Raw genomic sequence first — 17,376 nt, forward strand, 5'->3', positions numbered from 1 at the left:
AACTAAAACATCGTCTAAAACATATTGAAAATAAACATAACAGTGAAGGTTTGTGGTAATAATAATAGATTGTGGTTCGGTGGATATTATAATAATTGCAAACGGTTGAATTTTTTATTATTATGTTATTTTTATTATAATTATTACCATCTTGATAATGTGACTAAAAGTAAAAATGTGTTACACTGTGGCTGACAGAGTGTCATGGTATGAGGTTAAGTCCCGTCGTTAACGATGATCTATGGCTGGCGTATGGTGTAATATGGTGGCGGTCATCTCTTGCAAAACTGTGGTTGTTCAAGACGTGATGGACATACGTTCGCACATTGCAATCCGTTGCGCTTCGTTCTGCGGAAATGAAAAAAAAAAAAAAAAGAGGAAATTTTAGCAAAATAATATTGCGTCTACAATATATGAATCACATTATAATATGGAAATATATTATTATAATATATTTGTCGTAAAATCATCCGCAGACGATTTTGTTTAAAGAGTGCTTATTTCAACATTCTAAAAACTATTGAAGCTCCATCAAGCGTTTGAATATTTTCTTAAGTATAAACACGAAATGTTTAGTGCTTAGAATGTGTAGACGACGAACGTTTCGATTACACCCCAATCACCGGCCGTGTTAGATACATTTAGTCAACTTTTGCTCGTCTTCATGCACTTTTCCGTCAAAAACAGATTCTTACTACACTCTTTTGTAGTTCAGTCGATTCAAAACAAAGGTAAGGAATAAGGATTTGGAGTTTTTGGAATTTTTAGTAAAATGTGATGAACCAAAACCCAAGTTTTAAAGATTTATCTAAGTATTTTATTGTCTGTGATTGTTCTATCAATTGACTATGGATGATGAAAAAATGTTTCTTGATTCTTAGAGCAATATTCGTTTGTGCACAAATCTCTTAAAATATAGGTTATTAGGTATTTTATTTTGCAGCTTAATTCCATAAGCGTTGTTTTTTTTTTCCATCATATTATTATAATAGGTACATAAAAAAATAATAATAATTAACTATTAAACGAGAATAATATTAGCGTTTACTGAAAAAGTCTAGGGTTACGGATTAAAAATTATGTTGAAGTCTGAGAACCACGTAGACTTGGCGTCGACTGTTTGCTTTCGTGGAGTCAACGGTATAATTAAGATAAGAAAAAAATTCTGGCGACGTTGAATATAATAGGTATATTTCGAAATTTGTCAGTCATACGTCAGATTATATCCATCAGACATATTATTAATTAAAATTTTTCTTTTTCCGAAAAAACGTAATTTAACCACTCGTGCACTGCAATTAATACATATAATATTTAATTAATATTTAATTTGTGTCGACGAACTATAGTGCGATACATAAAAGTAAATGTGCGTCATCTGTACAATCTAGCGGTCTGGAGATGAGTGGGTTTATTTTTTTCGGAGAACAGCATTTTTATTTTACAAAAAATCGTTTATGGGCATTGGACATAAAGTGCGACGTGATGGACATTTTTTGTCAGACGACTATTATGACGAATTTGGTACATTATAATAATATATCGCTGAATTAATGATGACTGTAATCGTTACCGACCTTTTAACTAATGTAGAAGCGCAATCACTAGGATAAGCATCAAGAAAAATTAAACAAGAATTATTTATATTATACGCCTAATGTTCTAAGAGATTTTAATATTGTGTAGTTGTATAATATAATATATGTCGGCAATAGTTTTAAATTGAAGTGACGTTTACATGTGATTCGAACGATAAAAAATAATAGATCAGAAAAATTGTACATTTGAACTATCAGCTATGAGATACATGTTGGTGTATTTTGTGAAACTGTACGAGAAAAAATAGCAGCAACAATATAATACAACAAAATATGTATATAAGATAAAAATAAATAAAAATATTGGCCCACAATAATTATTAGAAAATAGCGAAATTGAGATACATTTTTATTTTTTATTTTTAAAGCTTCTAGTATAAAACAATCATACCTTAACAGTTACATATTGAGATAAATTTGCAGTTTATTAAATAACGTTTGCGTGTAACAAAATCTATGATGAAAACAAAATTGAAGGTATAGTATATTTTTCTTGATTCAAGGTAAAATTGCGACCGTCTCGACTAAATATTTCATATCATGCACGTAATTATATATTACAATAATATTTAATGCACTGCGATTATGATTTATTATAGACGCAAACGTTTTCGGTACTTATTCCATGTGTTTAACTGATGGTATTATACTATAACAAACGGTCTACTCGGATATTAATTATTATGTATTATTATTTATATTATTATTGAAGAATATAATGAATGAAGTCGTTCGATTTGGATGTGTACGGACGACGAAATACATTTATTATTATCCATCATTAAGTCTAAAATGTTTAGGATGTTATGTTGTATAAAGTACACGTATAAGTAAATAACCTGTGTGGTGCATATATAATATGCGAAACTAGAACATTTCATCAGGACCGACTAAATTATGAAAATAAGCAACAAAATCTAATTACAAAATAATACGATTTAATTTAAATTTTATACTTTATCAAGTCACTATATAATATGTCAGGTATATGTTATCCAGTCAGTTTTACGGACTTACCGTATAGTTTTGCCCATGTCTGTGTATATAAAACGTATTTATTTCATATTTTAATAAATCGTCGTGCGCAACATGCAGAGTACGTCATCAAACTCGTGTAAAGTTTAAAATAAATTTACCAACCGACGAGTGGTTGGTCACGGCCGGTTATATCATACGAAATACCTAAACTATTATTATTATATTGTAGCTATGATATAGAGATGGTCCGAGTGCGGATGAAAAATTCACGAAACGAACGTAGTGAAAGAAAAAAAATCAACGAAAAACGGCGTTTTTACCTGGACCAGCTTATAGATGTAGATGAGCGTGTCCATGGACTTGCACTCGTCGGACGCCGGTGCGTTCCTCTTGCCCTGGCCCCACGTCGGTGTGAAGTTCACCTGACCCACTGCGATGCACGCGCACAACATGAACACGGCCAACAACAAAAGGGTGCTGCGCATGATGATGATGGTGACGGAGTGTATTAATATGAATATTATTATTATTATAGTTGCAGTGACCGTCCTGCAGCGATTCCACGGGGTAGGTACGGTGTATTATATTATTATAATTGATTGCAATGTGTGTGTACGACGTCGAGAAGGTCTGAGGGCTCTGGCACCAAAGAAGTTTCCCAAACTCGGTATTCGGATTGATCGCAGACGTGCGATGTGTCTCTTGTGCGGCGGTGGTCGGACACGCCTCCGGTTACGATATTATATTTTATAATAATAATAATACGTAATAATTATGTACTCGGGTGGTGGTGGTTATTAGAGATTTCAGCGGTGCGGTGTGCGATGCACTGGAGTGGTGGCTGCACCGTGCGCAAATGACGTGTAGCTGAAAGTCGAGAGTCAAAAGTGATGGCCAACACCCGCAAAGTGCCCGGCTTATATACCTACCCCTAGACGCCTACGCCCCCCGAAGAAACCCAACGACGACTTCCACACTCGGAGCGCACCCTATAACAAAGTCGCGTGTGGGTGTGTGTGTGTATGTGCGCGCATTTAATTCGTTTCGTCTGACGCACGCACACAGCTTCATTTGATTGCGAACAACATTATAAAATATTCATTAATTGCATGTATAATCAATCTATATACAGTTTAAGAATTTTAAATTGTATTTAGTGCGTCTTGCAACTAATTTATTTTTATTTTTTTTTTTTACGTAGAATTTCAATTCTTTATAATATAGGAAATGTATTGCAATAATTTTATATCTTTTCCAATTTGATATCTACATACCTACCGAATTCAAACCAAATAATATAGTAGGCAATTGTGTTTTTTCTACGATATTCTAATTTTTAGTGGTATAATAATATATTATTATTATTTCTATAATTACAAAATACGCCATATAGGCTGTTAAAGGCCGAAATAATGATTAGTCAACTCACAAAAAACAATTAAACTCATAAACAAATTATAATAAGAAGGGTAATTTTATTTTTAAACATAAAATAAAAATGTGAACCTACACCGTCTAAAAATCTGCAAGAGTGTTTTGTTTTTTTTTCATGGAGAATAAGCTGTAATGTGTGCACGTTACACAGATCACCATCTTCGACGTAACGACAATATGATATCGGTATAAACATAAATTACCAACAATTGTAAGGTCAATCGTTATCACATAATGAATTTCTACACCACCCTTAACCTGCCAAAATCGATTTTTACAATCAGGGGTGCTATAGTATATAATGTAACAATATTCATGCGACTTTTAAGAGTAGATAAATAGACATATCTTATAAAAATTGTTTAGTTTATTTCACAATACGAACTGGACGAATAATAGGTATAGCTATTGCGTGATGACTCATGGTTATAATTATAATCTTTACACGAAAATAATATTTTTGACTTAATGTATAGATATAGGTGCCCATAAGTAGGTACATTCAAAAACTGTTTTATCCAAACGGGCGTATAGGTACGAGATGACATAGAAATTTCTTCGATGGTATAAATTAGGTAGTTAATAGTTTTTTTTCATGTTGTGTGATTGTAGCTCATCGTCATTGATTTTTTACACTTATATTAAAACAAAATAAAAATATGTTGTTCGCATACCTATACGCCTTATGATATTTACCTATATACGTGATAATAATAAAAGTAATATCACGTAGATACATTTTACGAACACATATGAACAAAAAACAAAAATGTCGTTCGTATAACATATTATAACACATATTATAAGTATATCATACTCCAGATATTTTCCCTCTCTAAAGAAAATTGATGGATCACAGATGTGTTTTTGTATATGCGCATGTATCTGTACTAGTACACTGTAAAAATATTAAGCAAAAAAAGCATGCTAAGCATTTTGTTGGGAATTTGATTAATATTTTTGTTTTATAGTTGGAAGTAAACAAAGTGTTTTTGCATAAAGAAAATTGTTGACCCTACCCGGCTTAAAATCAGATTATTATCGATTGTTATAATTATAGTAACAATGTTAAAAAGCGTTCGTCGTATATATGCAAAATAGTATCATGACGGCCGAAATAGTAGTTTGGTTTGGTCGTATAAACATAGTATAATAGTAAATACGTAAATATATATATATATATATATATATATATTATATAATAAATAGGTGCACAGTAGAATCTGTTCTATCAAATTGGGCATTTGGGCGTAAGTACGATTATTTCTAACACTTTTCAAAATAGCATAACATAATGTTTATACAACGTTTCGCGTTGTATAAGTGCATCGCATTAATTTTTTTTACAATTATATATCATATTTTTCGTGTACACATATTATATGTATACGCGTGATAAATAATGTAGTTATATAAATAGAAACATATTATTACACGCATAAGAAACGCGTTCGTCGTACATACTTAAAAAATATCATGGCGTCCGATGTATTTTATCTTAAGCATGGTATATACATATTGTATATTATGGTATATTATACCAGGTGCACTAAGCTGTTTTCCGTTTGTCTTGAACAACATTTTTAACAAACTATATACAAATATAAATGTATGAACGATTTACCAATACAATAAATAAAATATTTACCCACTCAATGTCTTACGTTTATAATAAATAATAATTTATACATTTTATATTTATCATGCAAGGCTAGGCAAGTTAACTATTTTTTTTTTTAAGCGGTTAAGTCTAGTTAATACAGACAAATGTAAGTTAAGCTTAAAGTTACCTTCATTTTTTTTACTTAAAAGTTTCAAGTTGATTAGAAAATAAAAGTAATTTAATTTAGTTAAAATCAGTTAATTATTATTCATATAAAATTAATAATTGTTCGTACCTTTTTCAAAGCTTACAAATAACATTGGAATTCAATAAGTGTTTTACAATTTTCAAATAAATATATGAAATACAATTAATTACTGTACCTAATTTAATCAATGACGAAATCCAACAAAATAATTAAATTATTATTTTGTATTTGTTTACGTAATGTTCAAAACTATACCAAATATTATAATGATCAAATTCATTATTAGAATATAAATAATTGGTTACACAGTTCAAAGGTGACAGCTCCATGGAAGGCAATATAAAAACATGAATTCTAGATTGTGAAGTAAATTGTCGACAACACATAACACAGTCGCCAGACTATTTGTTTGTGACTTAATTTCCGCTATTAAAATCTATACATATTACCATTTATTATAAATATTATAATCAATGGTAGTAATACATACAGTGTTTGCAAGAAAATATCAAATTTTGTTTTCTGTTTATTACGACTCGGACATATCGAGTGGACCTATAGCGAACCTATATTATGTGTATGAAATCAAAACGGTTTACCTATAAAGAAGAGCAATTTTAACATACAAAGTTCGTACCACTGGTTCCCCCTCCGTGGGAAAAAAGCGTTGGGCTGAAGGTTGGTTTCGCCTATACCTACATGTTCCTAAAAATAAAAATGTAAAAATGTTACCAAAGTGCCACCACCCAGTAAACATTACTTAAAATATGCTCTGCTATACAGTGCATTTTTAGTTAGTCTTGAATATTCGTGAGCTATTTTGCTAGAATTGAACTAAAATAATTATTATAACACTTATTCAATGTTTTGTTTATAAAATGTGCTAAATACATAAATAATTTTTACTTCTTGTAACTTTATTTTATATTTTAGGAATATATAATATATTAGTGTTAAGTAGAAACTTATACTCACATTATTGCATTACCTCGTTGAAGAGTTTACAACCTTACAATGATGATTAAAATAACCATTCATAAAGTATTGTACTTACTATTATTGTATGTCATACATTATTATTATATACACATCTAACACTATAGAACCTATTGTATAACAATATTTATGTTATAGCATGATGGGATTTTTCTAATAAAAAACAGTACAATTTTGATTTTACCAGATAGTAAGGTTCCTAATTAATAATGTAATAGTATAAAATAATAAAATTATATAAGTACCACTCATATAAGAGCCCCCAGACTTTATTGGCAGAAGTTAAAATTGACGGTAAACCAGTTTAATGGTTTTGAACTAATCTATAAATAACTATTTCCATATCTATTTCTAAGGTTATTGTTTGAAAACAACATTTTAAACTTATGAATATTGAGTTATTCAAGGAAAAAAATCAAAAAAATTAAATCCATGGTTTTAATATACGTGATCGACAAGTAATTTCATCACACTATAATAATAATATGTTGACCCAGATAACATATATTATTTATAATATTATAATAATTATGATGACGTGCTTCGAGTTTTCTTCTGAACGGTATTAAAAATATTTGGTCCGTGAATTTATGCGAATAGAGATATTTCACTCAAACCTCAAAGAGATAAAGGGTTTTAAATCCCACAGGTCATAATCGTTATAAACTAAATTCGTAACTTGTGATGGTAACTACCCACATTAAACAAATCATCAAATACCTATAATAATATTAATCTTTGAACGAGATAAAGTTGAAATCAAACACGACAAATGTAAACACGTATTTATAACCCATATTACGCGTATACTATTTCATTCAAGTCTCTATGAAATTTAGTCTATGACGTATATATTTATGTTAGATATTAGTATACCACGGAAGGTAGTTAGGTATATCACCAGCGTCTCGGGGGCAAAATTCTACGACCAATCAGAAGTTTACATTAATTATCAGTATTTTTGAAAATCACATTTCTCACCAGATATCATGCTTTATACCATTGACATATTATTTATATGTATGCTTTATGCGTCATGTGTTCATACAATTATTTTTTAGAAAATAGTCTTATAATAGTTATATATTATATAAGTCTCTGAATAATACTTCACACAAAAGTATGAAAATTGAGCATATTGTTATAGGACAGTAGCACATTTCAAGATGATATGAAAATAAATTCATAACAAAAATTATTTAACGTATAGAAATAATTATAATATTTCGTGGAAGTTTATTTTAGTTGATCGGCATCTTTTAAGTATGACGTAAAGAACAAAATATAATTTAAAAATATTAAATATTATATTATGAAGTAAAAAATATAAAATATAATAAAAAATAAACCATTAATAATAAATTTAAAAAAATTATGAAATCAAGTACATTTAATACGAATATAGCTATAATTTTGGAATCTCGAACGCATTACACACGTCATAATAATCCTCAGAGTCTAGAGTCTAGACCAATCCTTGCCAACCATCTAACTATAACAAAGTGTTTGTGTATGTGTGTGTACTTATGTCAAATCTACTCGATATGTGATGTATGAATGACTGATGTGATTAAGTAGCTTAGCTGTCAAAATAAATAGTTAAGATAGAAAATAAAAAATACTTGTATAGCAGTTTATTTATATGAATCATTTATTGTAATTTTCTTGGCAATTTTATTTAGATACTATTGATACTAATGAAATGCTAAGATAAGGAATACTTAAAAAAAATTCACCCACATTTTATTTTATTTTATTCGTATACAATCTCTCAACTAATTGACAATGATTTCGGGCTGCACTTGATTATAATAAGTATACTGTATATAGAAACGCTTAAAGCATTCGTTATTGAAAGGTTTCACAGACTGAAAACAATGATTATTGCTATAAAAGTCATGATGCACAGCAACAACACCGTTGACGTCAAAACAAACTTTTGAATTTACCTATTATTTTAAATATATATTTGTCATGTCTGTAAAAGTGTAATGCGTATTAATTACCAGTTAATAGTAATGGACAATAATTTGATCTAGTTTTAAAATGTATCTGCAAGTTGCGACAGACAATGGTGTTTAAAAAAAAAAAAAATATATATACATACATATATAGGTACAAATAATAGTACATTGACATATAATAAGTAAAATGTAATAAACGGTATTACATTATTATATTGCAATTAATTATTGTGTATATAAAACAACAGTGCGTACTGAAAGTAATTTAATAATAGTTATTGATAAATCTATAAATATTTAAAAATAAATCCTTAAACATGAAGGTATAATTGAATTATAATTAAATAAACATTGTTTATAATACAACAAAAGTTGTTCGTGAGCCAAGCATGACAACACACTACGCACAACATTATTTCACATTTTGTTCACGTGTTTTCACGAAATTGATAAATAATAATATGTAAAAATGGAATTATTTATATACATTTTTAATAAATTAAAAATTCACAATATAATGTTTTATATGTATTAACTACATTAAATGCAGGGCATAACTATCATTATTGTTCTCCAACGTTAAATATAGATTAAAAATAGGTTTTTATTGTTTATCATATACCTAATGTGTCTGTAAAATTTACAATACATTATATTGAACCATCACTATAATAATGAAGAACTATGGTAAGTTATGACTGTTATGAGTGTTATCAGATATTAAATAATGATCAACACAATACGCGGCGCAGACGTCACGATAAAATGGCATGTTGTACAATTCAAAATAATATACAATTTAGGTACCTATATCTATCTATATCTAGAAAATTAAAAGAGAGATAATTAAATCATTATTAAATTATGTTTTTTTGAGCAAGTGGCTAATAAAGTTTAAAAATTGTGTCCACAAAAATAAACTAGAGATATATTTTGAAAATAAAAATGGAAAGGGGGTATTGGAGCCCGCAGGCAAATGATTTTTAAGAATCAAAAAAGAAATTTGGAAAAAATCTTAACATACAATACACAATGAAGACTGCAATATGTATTATCAAGAAAAATAAAAGAAAGATAATTAAAACATGATTAAATTATATTTTTTTGAGCAAGTGGCTAATAAAGTTTAAAGTTTGTGTTCACAAAAATAAACTAGAGATATATTTTGAAAATAAAAATGGAAAGGGGGTATTGGAACCCGCAGGCAAAAGATTATTAAAAATCAAAAAAGCAATTCGGAAATAAATATTGTCTTGTAATACACAATGAAGACTGCAATATGTATCATCAAGAAAAATATAAGAAAGATAATTAAATCATGATTAAATTATCTTTTTTTGAGCAAGTGGCTAATAAAGTTTCAAATTGTGTTCACAAAAATAAACTAGAGATATATTTTGAAAATAAAAATGGAAAGGGGGTATTGGCGCCCGCAGTCAAATGATTTTTAAGAATCAAAAAAGAAATTTGGAAATAATTATAGTCTTGTAATACACAATGAAGACTGCCTTATGTATTATCAAGAAAAATAAAAGAAAGATAATTAAATCATGTTTTTTTGAGCAAGTGGCTAATAAAGTTTAAAAATTGTGTCCACAAAAATAAACTCGAGATATATTTTGAAAATAAAAATGGAAAGGGGGTATTGGCGACCGTAGGCAAATGATTTTTAAGAATCAAAAAAGCAATTTAGAAAATAATATAGTTTTGTAATACACAATGATGACTGCAATATGTATTCTCAAGAAAAATTAATGAAATAATATATGAAGGATAATTAAATCATGATTAAATAATGATTATTAGTGGCAAGTGGCTAATAGAGCTTAAAAATTGTGTCCACAAAAATAAACTAGAGCCATATTTTGAAAATAAAAATGGAAAGGGGGTATTGGCGCCCGCAGGCAAATGATTTTTAAGAATCAAAAAAGAAATTTGGAAAAAAATATTGCCTTGGAATACACAATTAAGACTGCAATATGTATTCTCAAGAAAAATAAAAGAAAGATAATTGATTCATGATAAAATCATGTTTATTTAGTGGCATGTGGCTGATAAAGTTTAAAAATTATGTCACACAAATATAAACTAGAGATATATTTTGAAAATAAAAATGGAAAGGGGGTATTGGTGCCCGCAGGCAAATGATTTTTAAGGAACAAAAAAGAAATTAGAAACAATATTTGAACTAAGAATACACAATGAAGACTGCAATATGTATTATCAAGAAAATAAAAGAAAGATAATTAAATCATGATGAAACTATGTTTTTTAATGGCAAGTGGCTAATAAAGTTTTAAAATTGTGTCCACAAAAATAAACTAGAGATATATTTTGAAAATAAAAATGGAAAAGGGTATTGGCGCCCACAGGCAAATGATTTTTAAGGATCAAAAAAGAAATTTGGAAAAAATTATAGTCTTGGAATACACAATGAAGACTGCACTATGTATTCTGATGAAAAATAAAATAAGGATAATTAAATCATGATAAAAATATGTTTTTTTAGTGGTATTTGTCTAATAATGTTTAAATATTGTGTCCACAAAAATAAACTATAGCTATATTTTGAAAATAAAAATGGAAGCGGGGTATTGGCGCCCGCAGGCAAATGATTTTTAAGGATCAAAAAAGAAATTTGGAAAAAATTATAGTCTTGGAATACACAATGAAAACTGCACTATGTATTCTGATGAAAAATAAAATAAGGATAATTAAATCATGATAAAAATATGTTTTTTTAGTGGGATTTGTTTAATAATGTTTAAATAATGTGTCCACAAAAATAAACTATAGCTATATTTTGAAAATAAAAATCGAAAGGGGGTATTGGGGCCCGCAGGCAAATGATTTTTAAGGATCAAAAAAGAAATTTGGAACAAATATGAACATAAAAACAATGAAGACTCCACTATGTATTATCAAGAAAAAATATTGAAATAAAATATGAAAGATAATAAAATCATGATAAAATTATGTTTTTTTAGTGGCAAGTGGATAATAAAGTTTAAAAATTGTGTCCACAAAAATAAAAATTGAAAGGGGGTACTGGCGACCGCTGGCAAATGATTTTTAAGGATTAAAAAAGAAATTTGGAACAAATATGAACATAGAATACACAATGATGACTGCAGAATGTATTCTTAAGTTTAATAAAAGAAGGATAATTAAATCATGATAAAGTTATGTTTTTTTAGTGGCAAGTGGCTAATAAAGTTTAAAAATTGTGTCCACAACAAAAAAACTAGAACCATATTTTGAAAATAAAAATGGAAGGGGGGTATTGGCGCCCGCAGGCAAATGATTTTTAAGGATCAAAAAAGAAATTTGGAAAAAATTATAGTCTTGGAATACACAATGAAAACTGCGCTATGTATTCTGATGAAAAATAAAATAAGGATAATTAAATCATGATAAAAATATGTTTTTTTAGTGAGATTTGTCTAATAATGTTTAAATAATGTGTCCACAAAAATAAACTATAGCTATATTTTGAAAATAAAAATGGAAAGGGGGTATTGGCGCCCACAGGCAAATGATTTTTAAGGATCAAAAAAGAAATTTGGAAAAAATTATAGTCTTGGAATACACAATGAAGACTGCACTATGTATTCTGATGAAAAATAAAATAAGGATAATTAAATCATGATAAAAATATGTTTTTTTAGTGGTATTTGTCTAATAATGTTTAAATATTGTGTCCACAAAAATAAACTATAGTTATATTTTGAAAATAAAAATGGAAAGGCGGTATTGGCGCCCGCAGGCAAATGATTTTTAAGGATCAAAAAAGAAATTTGGAAAACATCATAGTCTTGGAATACACAATGAAGACTGAACTATCTATTCTCAAGAAAAATAAAAGTTGGATAAATAAATTATGATAGAATTATGTTTTTTAGTGGCATATGGTTAATAAAGTTTAAAAATTGTCTCCACAAAAATAAACTAGAACTAGATTTTGAAAATAAAAATGGAAGGAGAGTATTGGCGCCCGCAGGCAAATGATTTTTAAGGATCAAAAAAAAAATTTGGAAAAAATTATAGTCTTGGAATACACAATGAAGACTGCACTATGAATTCTCAAGAAAAATAAAAGAAGGATCATTAAATCATGATGAAATTAAGTTTTTTTAGTGGGATTTGTCTAATAATGTTTAAATATTGTGTCCACAAAAATAAACTATAGCTATATTTTGAAAATAAAAATGGAAAGGCGGTATTGGCGCCCGCAGGCAAATGATTTTTAAGGATCAAAAAAGAAATTTGGAAAACATCATAGTCTTGGAATACACAATGAAGACTGAACTATCTATTCTCAAGAAAAATAAAAGTTGGATAAATAAATTATGATAGAATTATGTTTTTTAGTGGCATATGGTTAATAAAGTTTAAAAATTGTCTCCACAAAAATAAACTAGAACTAGATTTTGAAAATAAAAATGGAAGGAGAGTATTGGCGCCCGCAGGCAAATGATTTTTAAGGATCAAAAAAAAAATTTGGAAAAAATTATAGTCTTGGAATACACAATGAAGACTGCACTATGAATTCTCAAGAAAAATAAAAGAAGGATCATTAAATCATGATGAAATTAAGTTTTTTTAGTGGGATTTGTCTAATAATGTTTAAATATTGTGTCCACAAAAATAAACTATAGCTATATTTTGAAAATAAAAATGGAAAGGCGGTATTGGCGCCCGCAGGCAAATGATTTTTAAGGATCAAAAAAGAAATTTGGAAAACATCATAGTCTTGGAATACACAATGAAGACTGAACTATCTATTCTCAAGAAAAATAAAAGTTGGATAAATAAATTATGATAGAATTATGTTTTTTAGTGGCATATGGTTAATAAAGTTTAAAAATTGTCTCCACAAAAATAAACTAGAACCATATTTTGAAAATAAAAATGGAAAGGGGGTATTGGCTCCCGCAGTCAAATGATTTTTAAGGATCAAAAAATGAATTTGGAAAAAAATTATTGTTTTAGAATACAAATTGAAGACTGCAATATGCATTCTCAAGCAAAATTAATGAAATAATATATGAAGGATAATTAAATCATGATAAATTTATGTTTATTTAGTGGCATGTGGCTGATAAAGTTTAAAAATTGTGTCACACAAAAATAAACTAGAGCCATATTTTTAAAATAAAAATGGACAGGGGGTATTGGCGCCCGCAGGGAAATGATATTTAAGAATCAAAAAAGAAATTTTGATAAAATTATTGTCTTGGAAGAGATAATGGAGACTGCACTATGAATTCTCAAGAAAAATAAAAGAAGGATCATTAAATCATGATGAAATTAAGTTTTTTTAGTGCCATGTGACTAATAAAGTTTAAAAATTGTGTCCACAAAAATAAAATAGAAACATATTTTAAAAATAAAAATGGAAAGTGGGTATTTGCGACCGCAGGCAAATGATTTTTAAGAATCAAAAAAGAAATTTGGAAAAAATTTAAACTTAGAATACACAATGAAGACTGCACTATATATTCTCAAGAAATATAAAAGAAAGATAATTAAATCATGATGAAATTATGTTTTTTTAGTGGCATGTGGCTTATAAAGTTTAAACATTGTGTCCACAAAAATAAACTGGAAACATATTTTGAAAATTAAAATGGAAAGGGGGTATTGGCGCCCGCAGGCAAATGATTTTTAAGGATCAAAAAAGAAATTTGGAACAGATATGAACATAAAAACAATGAAGACTCCACTATGTATTTTCAAGAAAAATTATTGAAATAAAATATGAAAGATAATAAAATCATGATAAATTTATGTTTTTTTAATGGCAAGTGGCTAATAAAGTTTAAAAATTGTGTCCACAAAAATAAAAATTGAAAGGGTGTACTGGCGACCGCTGGCAAATGATTTTTAAGGATTAAAAAAGAAATTTGGAACAAATATGAACATAGAATACACAATGATGACTGCAGAATGTATTCTTAAGTTTAATAAAAGAAGGATAATTAAATCATGATAAAGTTATGTTTTTTTAGTGGCAAGTGGCTAATAAAGTTTAAAAATTGTGTCCACAACAAAAAAACTAGAACCATATTTTGAAAATAAAAATGGAAGGGGGGTATTGGCGCCCGCAGGCAAATGATTTTTAAGGATCAAAAAAGAAATTTGGAAAAAATTATAGTCTTGGAATACACAATGAAAACTGCGCTATGTATTCTGATGAAAAATAAAATAAGGATAATTAAATCATGATAAAAATATGTTTTTTTAGTGGTATTTGTCTAATAATGTTTAAATATTGTGTCCACAAAAATAAACTATAGCTATATTTTGAAAATAAAAATGGAAAGGGGGTATTGGCGCCCACAGGCAAATGATTTTTAAGGATCAAAAAAGAAATTTGGAAAAAATTATAGTCTTGGAATACACAATGAAGACTGCACTATGTATTCTGATGAAAAATAAAATAATGATAATTAAATCATGATAAAAATATGTTTTTTTAGTGGTATTTGTCTAATAATGTTTAAATATTGTGTCCACAAAAATAAACTATAGCTATATTTTGAAAATAAAAATGGAAGCGGGGTATTGGCGCCCGCAGGCAAATGATTTTTAAGGATCAAAAAAAAAATTTGGAAAAAATTATAGTCTTGGAATACACAATGAAAACTGCACTATGTATTCTGATGAAAAATAAAATTAGGATAATTAAATCATGATAAAAATATGTTTTTTTAGTGGGATTTGTTTAATAATGTTTAAATAATGTGTCCACAAAAATAAACTATAGCTATATTTTGAAAATAAAAATGGAAAGGGGGTATTGGGGCCCGCAGGCAAATGATTTTTAAGGATCAAAAAAGAAATTTGGAACAAATATGAACATAAAAACAATGAAGACTCCACTATGTATTATCAAGAAAAAATATTGAAATAAAATATGAAAGATAATAAAATCATGATAAAATTATGTTTTTTTAGTGGCAAGTGGATAATAAAGTTTAAAAATTGTGTCCACAAAAATAAAAATTGAAAGGGGGTACTGGCGACCGCTGGCAAATGATTTTTAAGGATTAAAAAAGAAATTTGGAACAAATATGAACATAGAATACACAATGATGACTGCAGAATGTATTCTTAAGTTTAATAAAAGAAGGATAATTAAATCATGATAAAGTTATGTTTTTTTAGTGAAAAGTGGCTAATAAAGTTTAAAAATTATGTCCACAACAAAAAAACTAGAACCATATTTTGAAAATAAAAATGGAAGGGGGGTATTGGCGCCCGCAGGCAAATGATTTTTAAGGATCAAAAAAGAAATTTGGAAAAAATTTTAGTCTTGGAATACACAATGAAAACTGCGCTATGTATTCTGATGAAAAATAAAATAAGGATAATTAAATCATGATAAAAATATGTTTTTTTAGTGGGATTTGTCTAATAATGTTTAAATAATGTGTCCACAAAAATAAACTATAGCTATATTTTGAAAATAAAAATGGAAAGGGGGTATTGGCGCCCACAGGCAAATGATTTTTAAGGATCAAAAAAGAAATTTGGAAAAAATTATAGTCTTGGAATACACAATGAAGACTGCACTATGTATTCTGATGAAAAATAAAATAAGGATAATTAAATCATGATAAAAATATGTTTTTTTAGTGGTATTTGTCTAATAATGTTTAAATATTGTGTCCACAAAAATAAACTATAGCTATATTTTGAAAATAAAAATGGAAAGGCGGTATTGGCGCCCGCAGGCAAATGATTTTTAAGGATCAAAAAAGAAATTTGGATAACATCATAGTCTTGGAATACACAATGAAGACTGAACTATCTATTCTCAAGAAAAATAAAAGTTGGATAAATAAATTATGATAGAATTATGTTTTTTAGTGGCATATGGTTAATAAAGTTTAAAAATTGTCTCCACAAAAATAAACTAGAACTAGATTTTGAAAATAAAAATGGAAGGAGAGTATTGGCGCCCGCAGGCAAATGATTTTTAAGGATCAAAAAAAAAATTTGGAAAAAATTATAGTCTTGGAATACACAATGAAGACTGCACTATGAATTCTCAAGAAAAATAAAAGAAGGATCATTAAATCATGATGAAATTAAGTTTTTTTAGTGGGATTTGTCTAATAATGTTTAAATATTGTGTCCACAAAAATAAACTATAGCTATATTTTGAAAATAAAAATGGAAAGGCGGTATTGGCGCCCGCAGGCAAATGATTTTTAAGGATCAAAAAAGAAATTTGGAAAACATCATAGTCTTGGAATACACAATGAAGACTGAACTATCTATTCTCAAGAAAAATAAAAGTTGGATAAATAAATTATGATAGAATTATGTTTTTTAGTGGCATATGGTTAATAAAGTTTAAAAATTGTCTCCACAAAAATAAACTAGAACTAGATTTTGAAAATAAAAATGGAAGGAGAGTATTGGCGCCCGCAGGCAAATGATTTTTAAGGATCAAAAAAAAAATTTGGAAAAAATTATAGTCTTGGAATACACAATGAAGACTGCACTATGAATTCTCAAGAAAAATAAAAGAAGGATCATTAAATCATGATGAAATTAAGTTTTTTTAGTGGGATTTGTCTAATA

The 17,376-nt window shown here is 28.1% G+C and overlaps 1 protein-coding gene across 1 annotated transcript; it reads right to left on the reverse strand.

The window, feature by feature from the left end:
- Nucleotides 1-110: 110 nt before the first annotated feature.
- Nucleotides 111-3,472, reverse strand: Akh (Adipokinetic hormone). The gene is made up of 2 exons (XM_015519061.2): nt 2,897-3,472; nt 111-348 (listed from the first exon to the last, which is right to left on the reverse strand). Exons 1-2 carry the CDS (start codon nt 3,059-3,061, stop codon nt 298-300), a joined length of 216 nt encoding a protein of 71 aa, XP_015374547.1. The 5' UTR covers nt 3,062-3,472; the 3' UTR covers nt 111-297.
- Nucleotides 3,473-17,376: the final 13,904 nt, after the last annotated feature.

This window comes from Diuraphis noxia, unplaced genomic scaffold (genome assembly GCF_037042655.1).
Source record: "Diuraphis noxia isolate RWA-SAM2 unplaced genomic scaffold, SU_Dnox_SAM2 contig0005, whole genome shotgun sequence".
NCBI lineage: Eukaryota > Metazoa > Arthropoda > Insecta > Hemiptera > Aphididae > Diuraphis > Diuraphis noxia.

Coding starts and splice junctions, on each gene's coding strand:
- Akh (XM_015519061.2), bottom strand. CDS start 3,061: ATGCGCAGCACCCTTTTGTTGTTGGCCGTGTTCATGTTGTGCGCGTGC. Junction 349..2,896: donor ACATCTATAAGCTGGTCCAG/GTAAAAACGCCG, acceptor TCATTTCCGCAG/AACGAAGCGCAACGGATTGC.